General features: G+C 37.1%; 1 protein-coding gene across 5 annotated transcripts in view; it reads right to left on the reverse strand.

Annotated features, from left to right (window-relative positions):
• Positions 1-22,293, reverse strand: part of COL25A1 (collagen type XXV alpha 1 chain) — a 456,257-nt gene that overhangs the window by 168,925 nt on the left and 265,039 nt on the right. For all 5 annotated transcript variants that reach the window (XM_047718185.1, XM_047718182.1, XM_047718187.1 and 2 more), the window contains exon 5: positions 6,170-6,187. In XM_047718185.1, the coding sequence (XP_047574141.1) occupies positions 6,170-6,187 (18 nt within the window). The remainder of the gene's footprint in view (positions 1-6,169; positions 6,188-22,293) is intronic.

The following is a 22,293-nucleotide window of genomic DNA, read 5'->3' on the forward strand; positions in this document are numbered from 1 at the left end:
ATGAAAAAAAAAAATATGTGGCTATATTTGGTTTGGATGAAGGATAGTGTTCAGAGCATTAAATGAAAAATTAGTGGGATATAGGGCTAGAAAAAACAGGCCAAATCCAAGGATTTAAATGTTGGGCTAATAATTAGATTTTGTTGGCCTCTAAGTGGTAATCATAGTGAAATTTAAAGTTTTGGAGTCAGAAAAACAACATCATCAGAGCTGTGACAGAAAAACTATATCCATCAGACATATATGGAATGACACTGGCCATGGCTATTCTCCATCCTACCCCTCGATATCTCCACCATCAAGACAGGAAAAAGCTGCCATGTTCCCTTTCCTGATTCACTACCCTCGCAGGCATGACTGGCCAGGCAGTTAGCAGTCATGCCCTCACAGTGTGCAGAATGGAAATGGGGAAGTCAGGATCAAAAGACATAGAAATGTGGGATTCTGTCAGATAGGCAGTGGGCTAGAGGTATTTCACTGTGGTTGGGTAGAGCATGAGCACTTTGACTCTCACACCTGGTAGGAGAGAGGAGAGGAAGAGGAGGACCTGGGATGAAGAGCGTCATATAGACAGGGAATAGTAGACATGGGGAGCCTGGATTCAGCTATCAGAACAGGGATGCCTGAATGTGGGCAGGACCTCAATCATTGCAACTAAGGCCTGGCACCAGGCCCCACTTAGAGCAATGGGTCATCTTCATGTTGGAAAAGAGTCTTCTTAAATGCCTCACATTTAAGGTCCCCATTACACCTACAGATTATTAGATGTGCAGGTGGGGGGCAGGATTCTGGGTGGAATTGGACTCATCCTTGGAATGGCGGGTCTGCAAAAATTGAGAGAAACTTCAACACTCTCCTTGACTATTAATATAAAAGACCATCAAAGGAACAAAGACTGGATCTGTCTTCTTTGTCACAATTTCACAGCCTTATTGCTGTGCCTTTTACATGGAGCTAAATAAATCCTTAAGGTATTGACTTAAATTGTGTTCATATGAATTAATGAATAAATAGCAGGGTGATTTTCATTTCAATAGATAAATTTTGTCCCACCTCCCAAAAAATTCTCAGGACCTCTAGTTTGAAATACAAAAAACGCATCTGTCTTTTTTCTCATTTCCTTCCTCCTTTCTTCCCTGACTTGCTCTCTCATCACTTATTTTTTCTCTTCTTACCCAACCACTTTTCCCCAGTCTCTGTGACATTATTTACCCTATCCCATGCTTTTTCCTCTCCAAGGATTTGATTTCCTTTGATACAATGGATTCAGAGCAGCAACCTCTCCATTCATTTCTCTACCTCTTTTCCCATCTTAACTACAGCTGCTAGAATTGCCTTCCCCCCCCTTCTTCCTAATATGCTTTCACCATCTCATTTCCCTTGTCAAGAACCATTTGCTTACCCATTTAGGTAAATGCAAAGACTCACCTCTCTTCCCTAAGGCCTATTTTCATATTCAGTTTCACACTATCTCTGCCATTTAGCTTTGCAGGCCTCACAATTTCTTAACAATCTAAGTTAAATCCATCTAAGCTGTCTTCGGCTTTCAGAAGATCATCAGAAGAACTCCTTGAATAATAGACATTTTCCCTTTCTACCATCAGTCTACAAAATAAAACCTTATTAATCTGGAACTCCTAACTAAAGAAGGCGTGATACCAAAGAAGCAGAATCTTGCCTTTCCCTCTCTCAGGGAGAGACTTGCACTGAATACCATGAATAAGATGACATGGGAATGTTCAACCTACGCAAGAACACTTTACTGACATAAACATTTACACATGAAAAATGAGTTGCTGATTATAATTCTGTCCAAGTTCTTTAGCCAACTTTAAAGGAGGTGCAATCCCTCAGCTCAAACATTGACAACCCATTTTTAGGAAGTTGGTTGTTTGGAAATCTGATTGTATCTTCCCACAGGAATCCTAATAAAAGATGGTTTATGTTCCCAGATCAACCCACAAAGCCTACTCTTAATGCACCAAAAAAAAAAAAAAAAAAAATTCTTATTGTTCCCTAGAAATGTTTTGGCAATGCTATCCTAATGGAAAATCCACTATAAATTAGGATTTGGGATCAGTCAGTGAGAGTAAGGATTTTTAGTACAGTAGGTAGTCCAACCAAGGAGTCATCCCTCGGTGACATGGTTATGACTTAGGGAGCGGGAGAGAAACTTGGGTTTGAGGACTGGTTAAGGGAACTTGTTTGGAGAAATCTTGTTTAGGTAGCAAACTTTCTTCTTCCTTTTTCTCCCTTAACTAGTTGCAAAGGGAGATGGGAGGGAGAGTAAGGAAAAAGTTTTACAAAGCTCATGCTCTTCCCTTTCCCCACAATTAACAATACGTGCTAAGAAGACCAGCGATAAGGGAGGAGCAGAATTAGCAGGGAAGGAATGTGGCACTTTGGTTGCATTGAAACTTACATATATAAATAACAAAAAATAAGTTCTGAAGAATTTAAGCTCAGAAATCTTATAAAATTTGGGAAATTAAAGAAGTAGATTTTCAAGAAAAAAACTGGGTATCATTTTAAGTCACCAAAGAATTGAAAGAAAAAAGGGAAGACATACCCCAAATTATAAGTTCCTGTATACACTATATATGCTATATGTGAATAAAATCATTTTTAGTAGACCAAAAAACAGAACATGAATATTTTAAGAGAAATTTGATCAAATAAAATAAATCTTTCAAGTATTTAACAACCCTAAAAATTTTCTAATTTAGGTTTTAAATGTACATTGCTTGCTTATTCATTTTATCTACATTAAAAATATATATTAAACAGATTTAATGTGTAGTTTATATAAATCTACTCAGGAAAAAGTGGATTTGAGGTAACATGGTAATGTAAGATATAATTGTATAAAATACTATAACTGTGCTGTACATATTGATAATCACATTTACTACATCATTTCTATGTGTTCATATTTTTAGAGACAAAATTTGTTCTTGGAGGTAAAAGCCTATTTATTTCTACTTTTTGCAGAAGAAATTTCCCAGAGTAGATTAGAGGCTGGGAAAGTAATACATTATGATAGGTGGTAGGGAAAATAAAATGGAGACTGTATATCAAAATACATCTATAATTTATAAAAATATCAGTACATAGTTAATAATCATTAAGCACTAAATGGAAACTTCCATTAAGAATTACTTAATTTAGGGTGCCTGGGTGGCTCAGTGGGTTAAAGCCTCTGCCTTCAGCTCAGGTCATGGTCCCAGGGTCCTGGGATCGAGCCCCGCATTGGGCTCTCTGCTCAGCAGGGAGCCTGCTTCCTCCTCTCTCTCTGACTGCCTCTCTGCCTACTTGTGATCTCTCTCTCTGTCAAATAATAAATAAAATCTTAAAAAAAAAGAATTACTTAAGTTAAAATCTAAACTTGGAAGTTTCTTTGAAAATGTTATGATGATGACATAGAGTTAAGAGGTTAGGTCAAGACTTTTCCTTGGGGACATACCAACAAAACTCTTTGCCTATTTTTTGTGCCCTAGAAAGATGATGTGAGTTATCTCTGGGCTTTGCATTTCCCTCATGTTAATTCTTCCTGAATCCACTGCTTATCCTTTTGCTGTGACAAGAGGGAGACATTTTGAAAATAATGATCATGTGATTCAAGTATCCACTAAAGGCAAACAGATAGCCAAGATGAAGGAAAACCAGAGCAGGTCACTATTTTAAAATGCCAATTCTGTCTTCCTTGAAAGATTCCAACGTTTTCAAGCACAGGCAGTTAGATAGACTTTAATTTTTTAAGTGTCATGATATATTTTCAAATCTTGGTTATAGGGGCGCCTGGGTGGCTCAGTGGGTTAAGCCGCTGCCTTCAGCTCAGGTCATGATCCCAGGTCATGGGTTCGAGCCCCGCATCGGGCTTTCTGCTCAGCAGGGAGCCTGCTTCCTCCTCTCTCTCTCTGCCTGCTTCTCTGCCTACTTGTGATTTCTCTCTGTCAAATAAATAAATAAATAATCTTTAAAAAAAAAATCTTGGTTATAGTGATTCATAATGTCCTGCCCATTCTTGGCTCCCTATGCTGGTTTATCACTGGTTTATCATCTTTCTTCTGCTCATTAACTGTGGCAGAAACTCAAGATTTATTATGAACATGTTCTTCTTCTTAGCTATTTTCTTTAATATCTCATTAACTAATATGCTTTCAATGCTGTCTTTTTGTCCAATTTTCCAAGTCTATATATCTCTATTTGAATTTTTCCCTCTCTGTTTTGTCTGTAGGATTCTTGTACTTGGATGCTGTTCCAGATGTAGGTGCCAAGCCTCACCGCTGCCTCCCTCCAAGGCAGTGTAAGGATGCAGGTCCCACACGTCCTACAGCTGCCTGCATTCCTCTAGCAGCTGGAGAGCGTTGGACCTCCTAGGCCAGACCAGAAGTGCCGGGGAGTTAACACCCAGGCACCATTCTCAACAATAGAGAAAGGGAAATTAGTAGATAAATACATCAATCTCCCCAGCCTTTCAGTGAGCAATTCTGAGACAAGCTCTACCATCTCTCACAGCTTTCTCAGGAATACATCTGTTTTCTGGCCTTCATGTCTCTCCTGTCATTTCCCCCATGCCCTCACAATGCTTTCTGGGATTGTCTCCCAAAAAAATTACTTATACCCAAATCCTTATCTAAAAGACTGCTTTAGGGTAGGCAGAGGTGATGCTAGCAAAGACAGAGGTCCTATTAATACTTAAAATATTTTACAGATTATAATAATCTCTAAACCAGCACTCCAACTTCTTTTATCCTCTGCTATCTTACCTTTTCGTCTTCATTTGTGAGCTGAGTGTAGAGGTTTTTACAGACATTCTTGACTTCTGCCCCCAGTTTTATGGTGTTACCCCATGTGAGTCATGGATCTCTTCCAATTTGTGTGTGTGTGTGTGTGTGTGTGTGTGTGTGTGTGTGCGCGCGCACGCGCCCACGCACATGTATACAACAGCAGGACTGTTATAAGCATTAAATAAAATAAAAGCATGCAAGCACCTTATATTTGACGTCATCACATTACAATGTAGCAGTTCCAAATTTGGTAAATAAGCTACAACTTTCTTTTCTGGGTTTTTTTCCCTCCAATAATTGAGCCAACTTAGAAAGCAAGTGTGGAAATCACAAATAATAAGAGTATTCTCTGATAAGAGTATAAGTTAATTACACACCAAACTTTCTCTCATGAATGTGGTATGGAAAGGACTGCTCTACTGAAGTACGTGGGTTTCTTTGTTTATTTTGCTAGATAGACTTAGACACTGAGCTCATAAAAACGATAAATAATATCCTCATGGTCTGGTATGAGAATTAGCCCACAACAATTTGGATATTGACCCACAAAGATATCATGAAAATTATTTATTTACTAAATAGTCTAGGACAAAAATAGCCAAGGGGAAAGAGACATAAGAGAAATTCAATAAATATTTATGTTATTTATGGGTACTATGGTGTTAAAGGTAAAAACATTAATAATGGATTTCCCTTCTCCATAGCTCCCTACAGACCACAAACAGTATTAATATTGAGTGTGTTGTTTTTTACTGACTCTTCATTTCTGACTCTTCATTTCTTTCCCTTCTTTTATACTTTCATCTTCCTACACATTCCTCCCCTTCCTAAAATTTCCTCATTTTCTTCAATAGGATTTATAGCTCTAAAGATTTTTCTGTTGACTGCATTCACATTTAATTATAAATCAAGTCTTCAGCAGTTGGTTTATATTGAAAATGTAGATCAAATTCAATATCTGCCTGTAATGAATCAAAAGTCACTGGTATGATCACTGTCTAAATAGTCAGTCTGTGTGGATTTACGGCAACATTATTAGTATGTGATTAATCAGTACCTAACGCAAACCAGTTCATACCCGACATCTAAGTCATTTATTCTTACATTAAAGTCCTGTGGCACTGTTTTAGATCAGTTTAGAGTTTTGCTTTGTATGATAGTACGTTGTTAAATTTGCCATCTGGCCCAACAGCTGATGTGGCTCACAAACCCTGCAGAGGCCCCAGAGCTTTACTCCTGGGAAATATTTGGTCTACTGTGTAGTGTCATGATTACTGGTTCATAGCTTTTTTTATAGCCATTGAAAAGAATTGCAGAAAAATCTCCACATGGAGGAAAACCTAAACTGAAATTAATTTATTAGGAAAGAGTTCACTTACCTGAGGACCAGGTTGACCCTGAAATTGAAAAGAAAAAAAAGAAAAGAGGAAAACAATTATAAAATTTTCTTTTTAAGTGACGATTTTCACTACCAAAACTTAAACTAGTTCTGAAAGTCTTTACCAAATGTTTTTGAAGATCATAGACCTAAGTACTGACAAATTTTACATTGTGGTTTTGAAAAATCATATTATATCTTGCTATTTTAGTTCTATGCTATTTATCTGAAATCTTGCTATCATGGTCTGTTTTATATTAACTCCAAAATGACTCAGGGGCTTTAGTATGCGCTAGAGTTAAATTGGAGAGAAAAAAAAGGTAAGAGGTGAACTATGTTATCATAATGACTGGGTTACTTCAACAGAGGGCCTTCTAGCACAGACTATTACTATGAGCTACCTATTCAAAGAGCACAATGACAAGAAAAAAAGAGGCAGATATTTTTAGTTTTAGAATTCCCTGAGTCTTTGGAGTTCTCATTGTTTCAATAATCCTTTAAGTCAATTTTGAAAATAAACACCTATCTTTTACTCTGTACAATCCAACCTAAGGGCATTTTAAAAGAATATAAGAAGCTTTAGGCTCAATTAAAGTGCATCAGAACTCCTCACTCGGTCGATAGTTCACGGAACCATTGGACGATCTAATTCGGTTTGAATGGCACTTTTCTGTTCTTTAAGCTAACAAAAATTTCAAAGCAGCATTGACTGTAAATGCTTCTCAAGGAAAATCACCTGTGAATAAAAGTATTGATTACACATCACCTTCTTCTCTAATTGGGTTTCATATAAGAAGAGATGAAAGAAAAAGTGTACATCAAGTTAAGGAATCTTTAAAAATAAATTAATAACGTACAATTTCATTATACCAGCTGTATGTCACTGGGTATCCATCTAGAAAGCACAGAACTAATACAACTCCCAAAGAACACTCTCTTTCTCTCTGCCCCCCTCCCTCTCTCCTTCTCTTACTCTGTCTCTCTCAGACCCTCTCCAGGCTTGGAATTTCTCTAGGTACTTATTCTCTAACTGACTGGGAATAGAACAGATGATTTTTAAGAGTTTTGTCTGAAAATGTAGTTTGCCAGGTTTTATCTAATCAAACCATTTACTGTGGATATTACTCACAGCAATCCTGTATGCTAGTGGTGGTACTTTCCAAGTACTGGGCACGTTTGGACATGTTAGTCCATTTATTCCTTATGACAGCTCTGCATTTTACAAATGAAGAAACTGAGGCTCATAGAAATAAAGCAACAGTCACACAGCCAATAGGTGGAAAAGAGAGAATTTAAACCCAAATCTGATCCACAACGGTATCAGGGCACCCTTCAACTGAGAGGATGCTCTAAACTTCCCAACCACTCCTGACTGCAAGCAACAGCGTGAATCTCTGCTTAGAGATGTAGAGCCAGGACCAGCAGGCACCCAGCCTTTTAACTGATACTTGTATACAAACCAGGTCAGCTAAGGATCTTGAGGGTAACAGACAACCCTAAAATTAGCGCTGAACTTGGGGAACCTAAGGTAGGTGGAGAGCCCTGCCTCCATGTGAATGCAGATCTTCCCAAAGCCATGTAATGGACGAGATTACAATATGTGCTCACTCCCACTTATACTCTGCCTCTCTCTCTCTGGATGCTTTAAGCCTCTGACCTTCCTAAAATTTCAAACTACTGCAAACTCAGAAATGTGAACATGCATCTTTTAATTTTTTCTTTTTTAGGATTTTTACTTATTTATTTGTCAGAGAGAAAGAGAGGGAGAGAGAGAGAGCACAGGCAGACAGAATGGCAGGCAGAGGCAGAGGGAGAAGCAGGCTCCCTGATGAGCAAGGAGCCCGATGTGGGACTCGATCCCAGGACGCTGGGATCATGACCTGAGCCGAAGGCAGCTGCTTAACCAACTGAGCCACCCAGGCATCCCTGAACATGCATCTTTTAGAGAAATCCAGAACACATTAGATCTTTTATATGTTGTTGTTGTTGTTGAAAACACAAAGGTAGGATTGTCTAAAATCAGAAATACTTTCGACAAAAGAATAGTTTAGCATCATTGCTGAGATTGTTTGATTCCTACAATTGTTCTATGCATGACAGACTATTCCTGTCTATCTTTAAAATGTGGCATTCCTGGGGTGTCTGGGTGGCTCAGTCAGTTAGGTGTCTGCCTTCGTCTCAGGTCATGGTCCTGGGGTCCTGGGATCAAGTCCTGCCTTCAGCTCCCTGCTTAATGGTGAGTCTGCTTCGCCCTCTGCCCTTCTTCACTGTTTATGCTCTCTCCCAAGTTCTCACTCATGCTCTCTCTCCCTTGAATAAATAAATAAAACCTTTTTTAAAATGTGGCATTCCTGCCATTGCACTGAACAAAAGATTTCAGCATAATGTATGCACATATTTATGTTACTATAAACAAATACACATTAGGTTCTGGATTTTATGTTAGTGGTGGTGAAAACAATCAATAAGTGACAGTAAAATTGAAAAGTTGACTTTTACATAAGTATTAAAAATTATGTAGTACCAGGAGACTCAGACTACTACAATGTATGATGCAAATTTCAAGTGTCTGTGGTGTGCATGAGTGAGTGAGTGAGTGTGTGTGTGTGTGTGTGTATACATAGTGGGGAACATGAAAAGGAGGGATGGAAGAGGGTGGTAGACAGGCTTCCCTCCAAAGCAATGCATATAACTTGACAAATTTGATTAAGTCTCCTTAAAACATGGATTACACAGTGTAAGCCTTACACAAGATTCCAGGACTGACTACCTCAAATCTTCTCACTCAGTGGGATGTAACAAAGATTCCCCAACAGATACCTAGAATACTGTAAGGTAACAGTCTAATGGCTGGAGTCTTGTAGTCTTCTGAATAGAGCTATGTGGATCAATGAGGAAAGTGATCAAAGGACAGGTTCAGTGGGCATGGCAGTGGCAGCTTCCCTTATGGGAGTGCAGAGCATAAGAAGGAGATTGGACAAGAGCCCAAAAGTGATGGAACAGGGAGCAGAAACTCCGTAGTGATTGAGGACCCTGGCCATGAAGACTTTTTCCACACCAATCATGAAAGAAATATCTCAGAATTGCTTTAAGCCGCTTCTGAGTAGTTCATTGAGAAATCCAAGTATTCTCATTCATTTGTGGGTATTTTCTAGTCTATTCTAATTTACGGATAGTGAATGCTATTAGTAATCAACTGTGAGAGTTAATTTTATTCGGTTTTCTAAAACACACTCCTAATAAATAGTTATAAATTACGACTAAGGTTTACAAAATACAACTTACGCTGAATTTTTAAACAAGGAATTCCTTAAAAGGACGTTTTCCCCAAGCAAATCACCAAGCTGTTTCGAAAACTCAAATCTAGGATAATCAAGAGCCATCCCAAGGGTTAAATCACAGAAATACTGAAGTTTGAAAAGTAGATGCAAAGGTAGAGAAGGCTGAGCTCTGTGAGTCACTGATTTACTCTATGTCAACAGATCGATACAATGCCCTCCAGGCAGCTAAGGCACCAGCGTGAAGAAAAAGAAACAGCAGGAGGAGTGATTTTAAAAAGTGGTAATCAGAACAGCATGGTGGAAAACAATCAGCCAGTAGCTGATGCCTGACAGAAAAGTGTTCAAAGCAAGTTGAAAGTTTTGTGAGGCAAATAAACCACAATGGAGCATGATAAATGAGATGACATATCACTTAAGTATCTATCGTTACTTTAGGCAATTAAAGAGCCATATTAACGGTTCTCGGTTAGGCTGTTATCACAATTATTGCTGCCAGAAAGTGCTAACATCCTTCTCTAAACCGACAAAGCCATTTAGATTTCTGACTGAGGCAATTAGTTTCACTACATGATATTTTTTATGGGTGGTAAATCTGTGTCACTCCTTTTCAGATGGGAAAAATGCCATTTTCCCATTAACACATGCACAGCCAAGGGACACAAATTTGTACTTTTAAAGTACAATCTTACTTTGAAATAGTAATTAGGTTAACAGACCCACATACATCTTTACTGTGGTAAATTCTGAAATAAAAATACTCTCATTTACAAAAACTTGAGGGAATATTAGTATTGTTCATGCAACTCTAAAAGTTGCTACCTCTGCTTCAAGATAATTAGAAAGAAATTACTTCAATAACTTAGAAACTCATCCTTAACAATCCCAAACTTGCTACTACATTTAGTACCCTCAGATGCAGATTCGTTCCAATTTCTTGAATTGAAAGAAAACACTTCAAAATAATAACTTCTAAGTGTTGCATTTTGGAGCCCTTACTACCTAAAAAGATCATTGGAAGATGATGACTGTAATTTCATTCTCTCTTTATAAGTCTTAAATCCACACATTTGGACGTCAAGTTTATTTTTCTTTTCGGGTGAAAATAGCATCTAAAGTAGACATCCAGGTAAAGCTTTAGAATGACATGATAGGAACTCTGAGCGGAAGCAGGATTGTTCTGGTGGCAGGATGTTTTGAGGACCCATAGATCTTAGCATAAAGCCATCTCAGTGGGATCCCTCAACCTTTCAAGTATCGCAGTCTGACCTAGAGTCTGTGTCACTAAGTGGAGCAGATATGCTCTACCCCTGTAGTACCAAAAAGAGGCATCTTGCCCATCCTCCACACATGATGAGCTTGTTGACATTTCTTCCCCAGTATCCCAGTGCCCAAGTTAAAAGGTATTTCAGAAACAATTATTAAATTCCTAAGAGGTGAGGCTATTTTGACTAGTCCAAAGACATGATTTCCAGTATCTCAAAGGAACTGTTAATAAGTCTACTCTTCTTACACTACAGGATTAGATTTTCAAAATGTACCTTCTCAATCTAATAGCCTCTTTGCTTCTGGTCCCTGCAGAATAAACACATCTATGTCAAAGATGAGGTCTTTCCTCTCAATGGAATCATCTTCAGATAAGAGAGATGGAACTAAGAAAGAAGCCTGTGGAGGCTTCAAAGGAGGACGTACCTAACTATACACATGCCACTGAACAAAAGGCATGAGAGTTCCATCCTGAAGAAAAATCACTCCCTAGTTTGATTAAGCCCCATAGCCAATTAATGTGAGAATATTATATTCAATTACTTTGTAAATTATAAAATGCCATACAAATGCAGCATGGCAATTTATAGTAGCTTATAAAACCAATACCAACAATTCATTCCGCTAATTCAAGTTTAGATAAAAAGTGTCTATTAATTTTAAAAACAAATTAACATGCAAATGATATACTACAGAGAAAAGCAATTGAAGAAATAAAGCATTATGGATTATGTGTATTAATTAAAAAATGACTTAGCAAAGACTGCATAATCTTTCAATGTCTGAAAGCTGCTCATGCTTCCAAGGACTTACACGCTTGACTGAAATAAACATTATTCATAATTTATACTGCCTGTTGTGTTACCCTACAGGATAGATATTAATAATTCTTACTTTAGCCACATACACATAATACTACTTAGATAAGAGTATTTCAATTTAAAGTTTTCTTTTAAAAATTATTTAATCCCTGGTGGTTTTAATTCTGGGAAAGAAATGCCATATTCTACTCCAGAGGAAACAAAAAGCTATAGTTTCAAGCCTGGTGGGTATACACTTTCTAAAGTTTGAGAGAGTGAGAGCAAACATGGAGATGGTTTGGTTGGGTTCAATATAAAGAAAACAAAAATTAATTCAAAATGGAAGATTTGGGGGTGCCTGTTTGGTTCAGTCAGTGAAGTGTCTGACTGGTGATTTTGGCTCAGGTCATGATCTCATGGGTTGTGAGATCGAGCCCAATGTCAGGCTCCACACTCAGCAGGGAGTCTGCTTGAAATTTTCTCCCCCTACTTGTGTAGGTACTCTCCCTCTTTCTCTTTCTCAAATAAATAAATCTTTTTTTAAAAAAGGAAGATTTGGGGCACCAGGGTAGCTCAGTGGGTTAAAGCCTCTGCCTTCAGCTCAGGTCATGATCTCAGGGTCCTGGGATTAAGCCCCACATCAGGCATTCTGCTCAGCAGGGAGCCTGCTTCCCCCTCTCTCTCTGCCTGCCACTCTGCCTACTTGTGATCTCTATCTGTCAAATGAATAAATAAAATCTTTTAAAAAAATGGAAGATTTCTTCCATGATATTTGCCTTTCATAATTAAATAACATAACTTAAAGATTTACTCTTATATACAAACAGATTAACGTATCCTCACAATAATTAAAAAGCATTATTATATTTTCTAACACAATACCATATTTATCTTTTCAAGATTAAATGCTCATAGTGAGAACATAGAAAAGTAAAGAATTTTATCATGTGCATGTTTTGTCATTAAAAATTTCATAGACTAAATGTAAGAAAGATAAGGAGTCTACATTAATTTACAATGTTAGAATTTATTGGATTCCTACCATTCTCCTGAGGTTGATTTGAATTTTTGCTTACATATTTCTATATACATATTGAAATATTTATAAATATACAGATACATTTGTATTTTTTGTATTTTATTTTCACTTATATTTTATTTTTATTTTATATTTATATTTATTTATATATTATTTCTTTATGATATAACACTGAAAAATCAGTTATTCCAGTTATGAATTTAATATATTTTACTTACTTATATTGTGGTATATAAAACACAGATTATACATTTTTACGATACAATTGTACATGTGTGTACATATGTGTTCACTCAGACCTATATTTGTAACTCTATCTCTATGAAGGAAAGGAAAGAAGGAAGGAAGGGAGGGAATGAGAGGTGGGAGGAGGAAGAGAGGAAAATGTATACTTCTGGGGAGTGGACTTATAGGTAATTATTCCATCTTTAGAGGTTTCTATACTGGTCAAAACGTTACTAGCCCCATGTCTTGATTGTAAAAATATTTATCAGGGGCGCCTGGGTGGCTCAGTGGTTAAGGCCTCTGCTTTCGGCTCAAGTCATGATCCTCTGATCGCATCTGGCTCTCTGCTCAGTGGGGAGCCTGCTTCCTCCTCTCTCTCCCTGCCTGCCTCTCTTGCCCACTTGTAATCTCTGTTTGTCAAATAAATAAATAAAATCTTTAAAAAAATATTTAATCTTTAAAAAATATTTATTTTTAATCTTTAAAAAATATTTATCACACAATACTTAATTCACTACAGAAAACTTTTAAACAGAATCTTAATTAGGTTGTTAAATTTTTTCCATACTAAATTCATTCATTCAAAGATCTAGGTCCATAATTTTGAATTCCATTTCCAACTTCTCCTAATTCAGGCTCTTTTTAATTACATGGAAGAATGTTGTAAAAGTATTAAAACTATTCTTCAAAATTCGATAAGCAAAGGTTTTGAATTTACTTTCAGTGTATGTCCCACATCACTGTTATGAGTAGATTAAGAGTAGGGAAGGGGGCAGGAGAGTTCCAGAGTCAATCACCTGATTATAGGAAATCATGGATCCAGATAGTACAGGATCCCAATTAGGCAAAGTTTGTTAGAACCTTTGCTATTTTGCAAAGTTTTGGGGATTTGGCTGTGTTATTTCATGGAGTTACTTGGAAAATTTATGCTTTAGGCTATCAGTGTGTGTATCAAACTTCTAAAACATAATACATATCCAAGTCTTTTCACCAACTGGCATGCAATCAGGAAGGGCTCTCAAGGTCTAAATAAATGACAAGTTTTACAAACATATGTTTGGTAGGACACAATAAACATACAGAATACATGTGAGGACAGACACCTGCTCAGCTTCTATAGTTTAAAAACACATGCTTTTTGAAGAATGCAAAGGCATCTTTTACTACCTTGTCAATTTTTATTGTATATATATCTTAAACTGATTTCTCCAAAATAGAAAAAAAATGTTTATTAACATCTTTAAAAGTGTGCTATTCTGATTATTCCAGATAAATACTGAAAATGAATTTATAAACATCTATCAAGCTTATTAAATTTATGTCGGTGTCAAATTCCAATTTTCTAAATAGTGTGCAAAAGAAGGGTGTTAACAGTGTACTCTAGAGCTGCCTCTTCTAGATGTTTTGCATTAACAGATAAGTGCTAACAGAGTAGTTAAGTTCATAATGCCTGAGTTACATAATGCTTATTGCTCCAGCGAAAAAGAACCCTAAATATGAAAACTTATTTTAAAACTGGGGAAAAGAGGTCTTGTAAATTGAGACGCTCATGTGCCTTCAGATCCAAGATGTTTGGGTCTACAAGGTAATAACTACTACTTACAGACTACCATAAGACACCAAAAACATTATAAATGACACCTCTGTTACAATAACCCTGCAAATTAGGGATCATTTGTCATTGAACAATCCAAGTCTCAGAGAGGATAGGGTCCCCAAAATTACACAGCTTCTAAAAGGGGAAGCTGGAATATGAACATGGGTCTGACTTGAACCCTTTTGTGTTCTCATTTGCATGATGCTTGTGACTGAAGCCATGGGTTTGGAAGAGATTCCCCCCAAAGGGAAGCATGAAGAAGGGATCCTTAACCCTTTTTTGAATTGAATAAAAAGTTATTGTTGCTATGAGAAATATTCGTACATGAAACACTTAAAATTTTACACACACACACACACACACACACACACACACACACACAGACTTCCTTAAGTCTACCCATCAATTCTCTACTGAATCATTCACCCCAATATAAGAGAAATATACCCCTGGGTGGAGAAATAGAAATATTTCAGGAACAAGAGACGAACAGTGTCCCATAAAGGAAACAGGAGGAAAAGAATTAAAAACAGCAGCAAACTAGAGTTATAGAAGTCAAGATTGGAAAGAATTTCAAAAAGAGAAATTAAAATGAGGACCAAAAAGAGTCCATTGCATTTAACCAATAGGAAGTCAGAATCTTTCATGTAATTAATTGAGCAGTGAGGTGAGGAAATTAAGACAAGAATAACCTCCTTAGATGGCAAGTGGCTGTCATCTGAAGGTCAAGTGTGATAGGTCATTAATGGCTGCCTGGAGTGATGGGTTACAAGAAGGTTCTGATTGGGAAAGGTGCTTGGATTAACCACCAAAGGGTAAAAAGTAGAAAGTATGTGTACCAACAATTTGCCAACCTGTGTAGACAATTCTTTTGAACAACTGTGTGTGAGGGAAGAAAAGAAATAGGATAGTAGCTAAAAGGGACACAAGGCTGAGGTTTTTTTTGTTGTTGTTGTTTTTTTGGTAACGTGAGAAAAGATTTGAAAATGTTTACAAAACTGACAGAAAACATAGCTAAGAGAAAAAGAAACAGCTTGTAGAGAAAAATAAATATGTAAGAGAACACAAAGAAAGAGAGAATAAGGGTCAGGAGATGGGGCATCATTTTGTCTGAGAAGAGGAGAAAGTGAGGACAGATACAGATACATTTGGATATACAGAGACAGAAAATGGAGGTATTCCATGCCCTAAATCTCACAGGACTCTGTAGTTTGCTGGCTGTGTGATGAGTGTGGGAAGAGTGAGGCTGAGTGTTTATTCACTCAGCTAACATTTGTTAAGCACCCCCAGGTTGCCAGGCATTATTTAGGTACTAGGAATATGGTGAATAAAACTAAGTCCCTGCTATCATTCTTGTTGGGGGAGATAAGACTGTTAAGAGAATGTTTATAAAAAATGCTGCAGGTGGTGGTAACAGCTAAGAAAAACATACAAGGATAAGGAGGCTATGAGAGCCACTCAGTGGGAGGGTGTCATTTTATAGGGTGGTCACAGAACGACTGTCTAACCAGAAGAAAAGGGGGAAAAGGAACAGCAAGTGGAGAGACCAGTAAGGGGGAGATAGGGTGTTCAAGTAACTGCCAGATTTGCAGATAGATTGAAGAGGGTGAGGGTGTGTGGAAAAAAAGAGAAGTTACGAATGAGTCCAAGGTTTGCCTGGGACAAGTAAAGGAATGGAGATGCCATTTCCTGATGGGGGATGGCTGTGAGAAAATTAGCTTTGCAGAGTAGCAGCTCAGGAACTGGTTTAGGACATGTTAAGTCTGAGATTTCTATGAAACACCCAATGGAGATGTTGAGTAGAAGGTTGGATATCCAAGACTTGAATTCATAGAAGACGTCAGGATAGAGATATAAATTTGTGAGCCATTGAGATATAGATAATACATAAAACCATGAAATTATATGGGATCACCTACAATATAAATAAAAACAAGGAAGAAAAAAGGTCCAAGGACTGAGCCTTTGAGCATCCAAACAGGTACTGACCATGAAGAAGAAAAATAATAAGCAAGGCTGTGGAGAGGCCAGTGAGGTAGGAGGAGTGCCTTGAAAGAGTTATGTCAAGCAAGGGGATAAGAAGAGAAAGTGCTACAAGAAGGGAGTGATCAAGTGTGTTGAATATAGTCCAGTTCTAGTCCAGTAGAACCCTAACTACTAAATTTGTCATCGTAAAGATAATCAGTGATCTTGACAAAAATGATTCCAGCAGAGTGGTAGAGATGAATGCCTTGTTAGATTTAAGAGAGAATGAGAAAACAATATTTTGGTGACTGTGGACAACTCTTTCTATGAGTTTTGCTGTAAAGGGCAGTGGGAGTAAACAAATACAACAGTGTCTGGGTAAAGGTACGGGGTCAATGAAGTTGCTTTTGTTGTTGTTATTGCTGTTTAAGATGGAAGATATGGCTTCACTTTATGCCAATAGAATTATCCAGTAAGGAGGAAAAATCACTGATTGGGAGGGAGACAATTGCAAGAACAATGCCTTGAGCAAGGCAGAGATATTAGCTTAACTGCACAAATGAAGGGGTAGTTGATCCCTTGTAACAGGAAGAGAGGAGGGTATATATGTCAGTAAATTATCAGATCTGCTGGTGGGAATGTATGGAAGCTATATTCTGATTGCTTCTATTTTCTCAGGGAAATAAGAAACAAGGTATCAACAAAGTTAAGTGTATAGGAGATGCTGGAGGATTCAGGAGCAAAAAAATTTTGAAATAACTAAGAAACAGACAGTCACTGGATTATGAACATCGATCAGGGGTCCAGGAAGCATGGTGGATCCTTGTGAGATTAGTGGTGTGAATTTAAAATGAAACCAATTAACTGGGTTGTTTTTGTCCTCCTTCTTTAGTGATGTGGGTGCAGGTGCAGAGTAGAGGGTGAGTTGTATTTTGCCAGGCTTGGGTTTCCCCAGGCTAGGCAAGAGAGAGGAAGAAGAGCATTTGCAGGTGTATGCAAGAGAGTGATTAAAATGACACACTATGACATGTCATGTATCAAGAAGGAAAGTGAGGATACGGGAGGTGTGTAGGTAGTAGTCTCCATATCTCTGTTAGATATAAATATTTTGTTCTTCCACATTACTTTTGTGACATACCACTCTCTGAACTCTATTTAATATGTTCAATTGCACAAATGCTTTTGTAAATTAGTAGAACGTATGATGTGTTGATCTGTGGTTATAGGTTTTACCAGAACTGTTTTAACAGTTTCTTGAAACATGCTGTTATTTTATTTTAGTTATTTTATCTATTTCTTTAGACTTAGTTGTAGGAATATAGTCTCAAAAACAAAGTCTAACAATAATAAAGATGTTATCTATATTTATTCAATAAGGACTCAAAAATCATTGAAGTATTGAGTAATTACACAAAATATTTGCCTGAAGTACTCAAGATTTCCTTACAATTCTGAGTGTCTTTAGACATTATTCATGACAAGCTACTCTAAAATTTATATGGATCACCCATTTCCTACATTTTCTGTAACAAGGATAAATAAACTTTACCAACCAAGTCACAAAACTTTAAGGGTTACGGCATCTATGCAAATGAGGCACTGGAAATGCTGGAGAAAGAAATATAGCTCTTAGAGCACTCAGGCACTCCCAGCAGGATGGACTGACTGAAGTTTAAAACTTCACTTTTACTCTATCAAAGGGAATGACATCTTATTTTGACCAAACCGAGGCTCAGTTGGACCTGCAAGTCAAAACCTGTGGCTCAGTCTCTAAAGAGACCTTTAGCCCTCATGACCTCCCTGCAATCCTCCAGGCTCCTGATGTCTAGCACATCCTTGTCTGGTTATCTCTTCAGCCTTCCATGCCCGCTGTCCATTCCTTGTCAAAATCCCATCCAATATTACACTAGATATTAACTGACTAGAATCTAAATAAAAACTTGAAACATAACCTGCCCCCCAAAAAAAAGAAAAAAGAAAAAAGAAAAACAAACCCTATACAGACTTTAAGGCTGTCATAAAGATTTGCCCGATTTCCCACAGCTGATGGGAAATTTATTTCTTAATATCCACAGATTGTTTTCTTAATTCCTTTATGATATTACATTCTGCCTAAAATTATATCTTTTGGCATCTTCTCTCCCCTATTAAATGGTATGCTCCTTGAACAGCTAACACTTAACCATGCTGTTACAACATACCAGGCACTGGGCTGTTTCCTTTGTACACACTAGTGGATGCCATTATTAGCCCATTTTACAGTTGTGGAAACTGAGACAAAAAGAGCTTGAGTGACTTACCCAGGATCACACAACTATTAAGTAGAAATACTGAGATACTATTAAGTAGAAATACTGAGATATAAATTCAGAATCCAAAGCCTATGCTTTTTTCCTTATGCTCTACTGCACCTTGGACAGTGGAAGGTAAACAATAAATATTGGGTTTAAAAAAATTCATCTTTATATGAATTTCCATTCAACCAACCTACTAAATTCTAGGCACTGTGGTGGTGCCAGGGGGAAAAAAAAAAAAAACAAGGAAAAATATGGCATGGACTCTTCAACAGGGAATCCACAGTCACAAACAACTGAGAAGTGAATACATCTTCAGATTCCCATACTTTACTGGGTTTTTTCTTCCCACACAACTGAAAGGCCTTGTGACAAAGTCTCCAGTTGTAAAAACTAGTTATAGTGCTCTCTTGTCACTGCAATAAAATTGATTGTATTAAAAAATAAGCCACCTTAATTTAACATTCTATGGTTGTACAGTTGGTGATGCGGGGACTGAATTAGATACTGTAATGCAGTCTTCGAGAGTATATTGAATACACTTCATTTCTTCTGTAATATAGATGTTCTCAGTTGAGACAGGGAATGTAACTTAGCATTTTCAGAGCCACTGGCTAAATTACCTCTATTGATGAGGCTCGGCAGGTTCTTTCTGAATGATTCTAAATAACTGCCTAGGGATAAAAGATAGTGCTCCATGGGCTGTAGCCACAGCATGCTCAGAGCCTACTGGGAAGAGAATAAAGCACAAGGTCCTGTGCATGAATGGTTCTATGTTCTGCCTGGAGCATGGCTGACTGACCATCCCTGAATTTGTATAAATGAAAGGAAGTAGGCCAAGGTAGACATTTGTATTAATAATTGGTGTGTATGAAGTAAATTAGGCTATCCCAACAGGTCCTTCCTAAAAGAGTGGAAAGGCAGTACAAGTCTCTAGAAATAAAGTCTGCTAAAGCAATCTTTTCAAAGCTTTTGACAAACTGCAAACCTCAGCCATTTTTTTCTCATTGAAAGGAGAGTTCAGGGAGAACTTTCAGTCCGGTTCACATGTGTATGGGCGCGCGCGCGCGCGTACACACACACACACACACACACACACATAATGTATAGGTGTATGAAGCATGAACTAGGAAATCAAGAGTTACATAGCATTGTCCTTATTCACAACGGAAGTCAAGGGACCTGGTTCTGTCGTTAAGCGGAGGGAGGATTTTTCACCAATGTCAGAGGGCAGGTGGAGCACAGTTCCAGGTTCCTTTAGCTCCGTGTATATTCCCACGTGCACAATCTGTAGTACAGTGGAATCTGGGCCCCTTATCTGTACAGTTATGTTGAGACTGCAGGCAGGAACAACAAGAGCCATCCCAATAAGAAGAAAGAAATTGAGAAATTCAACCAAACCATTATTAAGATTTCTAATTTTTTGAAGAAAACAATAAATCTGAAAACGTTTTGCTTTCTGATCCTAAAGGATAGAATTTAACCTGCTTATTTCCTGGTGTAGAAATTTCCCAGTTTTCTAAATTCTTCTTTTCAACATGTCCTTTTCATGAAGAGCCCATAGTAGGGAAAGAATGGTGAGAAATAGTAATCCCATTCAGTAATGCTATAGAATCATATTTTGATCTAACCTCTATAGAAAAAGAAATGAATCTGTTTGGCAACAATATCCTTTACATCAAAAAATACATATCATTCAATCTTATGTCATTTCATAATGATTTTTTTTATTTTCACTTGTATAAATACTAACCACGTCTAAATAAGATTTGAATCCAAAAGAGCAATCAAAGTTTATAAAAAATGCCAAGTCATTCAAATATCTTAACTCAATTCAATAATAAATAGATTTCCAAACTTTCTCTTAACCTATTTTCATTGAAATTGGGGTAAAACATAAGATTTAACTCAAGTAATTAAGGAATAATACTACTTAAATGTAGGAAATAAATTTCCTTCATGGTGTGATTCTATTTCTTAACTATGCAAACATTTAAAAAACAAGAATGTAAAAGTTTATGGCTGATTAAAACCTGAAAGACATTATTACCTAAAAGCCCTTATTTTTCTTAAGAAACTGAAACCTCCATGTGCAGAAACAGAATGCACATGACTAATTCATCTTAAGCAAGAAATACACTTGATGTGGCTTGTGCCATGATGATGAGAACACAATAAACTGTGAAAAATGTCATTTCTGGAAAATTATTTGGCTAGTGTTCAGCAAGAGACGAATCTTTGTAACAGATGTGACATGATGACTTTGATGAATTGAACTTATTAAAATATGGAGATTTTAATAAAGATTTTATTTATTTATTTGACAGACAGAGATCACAAGCAGGCAGAGAGGCAGGCAGAGAGAGAGGAGGAAGCAGGCTCCCTGCTGAGCAGAGAGCCCAATGCGGGGCTCGATCCCAGGACCCCGAGATCATGACCTGAGCCGAAGGCAGCAGCTTAACCCACTGAGCCACCCAGGCGCCCAAAATATGGAGCATTTTAGAAGATATTCCCTGAAAACTGAATTAATTTAGATAGAATATACTGTATGTCAATATTCACACAGCCATTTCCATCACTGCAGAATAGATCTGTGTCAGTGAGATGATGTCTTCCTTTAAATACCTGCTTGGGGCCACTTTTTGTTCTCTAATTTAAAAAGTGAAGAGGAAACTTGGACATACTCTCTGGGGTTTCCACCAGCTAGAAGTCTATAATTTTTATATTTTATGCACTCGGAAGCTTTCCATGTTTGAAGATAAAAATATCAAAAGAAGATCTCTCTTCTAAAAAAAAGGTTTTTTTCTACTTAACAGAAAAGTCTGAGCTACAAGGCATTCTGAATAAAGAGTGGATATCTTGGTCAATCACTACAGACATATCATTTTTCAATTTGTTACAAAGAAACTAAAAGCCCATAAATATGAATATTAGCACTTAATACTCTATTATGGGGCTTTAGTGTCCCATAATGTATATATTGGAATGTTAGACAAGGAGTCAGTCTTATATAAGTGGATGTATTCTTATTTACTGGGCTTCATATGATGCCCTTAATGGATCATGCCAAACCACATTAAGCTAATTTTGGTTATAGTTTAAAAGTCAGAAGTTTGATGATCTGTAATTTAGGAATCTATTTAGATACCATTCTTGGTATCCTAATGCATTTAAAAGGCTAGCTAGCACAGAGTGAGACAAGATGAGAACAAATATGTGACAAAAGATGTCATTTTTAAGAGACTGATCATGTGATTTTAAGACCAAGCCACCTATAGCTACTTTCAGCAAGCAAAAGCAAGATGTAGCAAAGAAATGTTCCACACTTAAAATGATGCTGACTTCCAATGCCCAAAAACAAACATTCTCATATGAACTGTCCACTTTGAATGTTATCAAAACACTTCCTAAAAAGAATGCTTATATTGTTCATGGCATCTAATTTACAATACAACAAGGGTATTATAAATCACCGAAAGTACTAAAGTAGGTGACATCTTAGCAATCACTGTACTTTAGGGCAATAGACTGAATTCCTGCTTCTATAGAGAAATAAGACAGGTCAATTTTCACTAATAATTTATAATGAATGAAGGCATTCTTATTTACTCTATTTTTAACAGAACAGAAGTCTAGAAGATTAGCAAGGTGCTTTAGTTCC

The sequence above is a fragment of the Lutra lutra genome, chromosome 2 (genome assembly GCF_902655055.1).
Source record: "Lutra lutra chromosome 2, mLutLut1.2, whole genome shotgun sequence".
Lineage (NCBI taxonomy): Eukaryota > Metazoa > Chordata > Mammalia > Carnivora > Mustelidae > Lutra > Lutra lutra.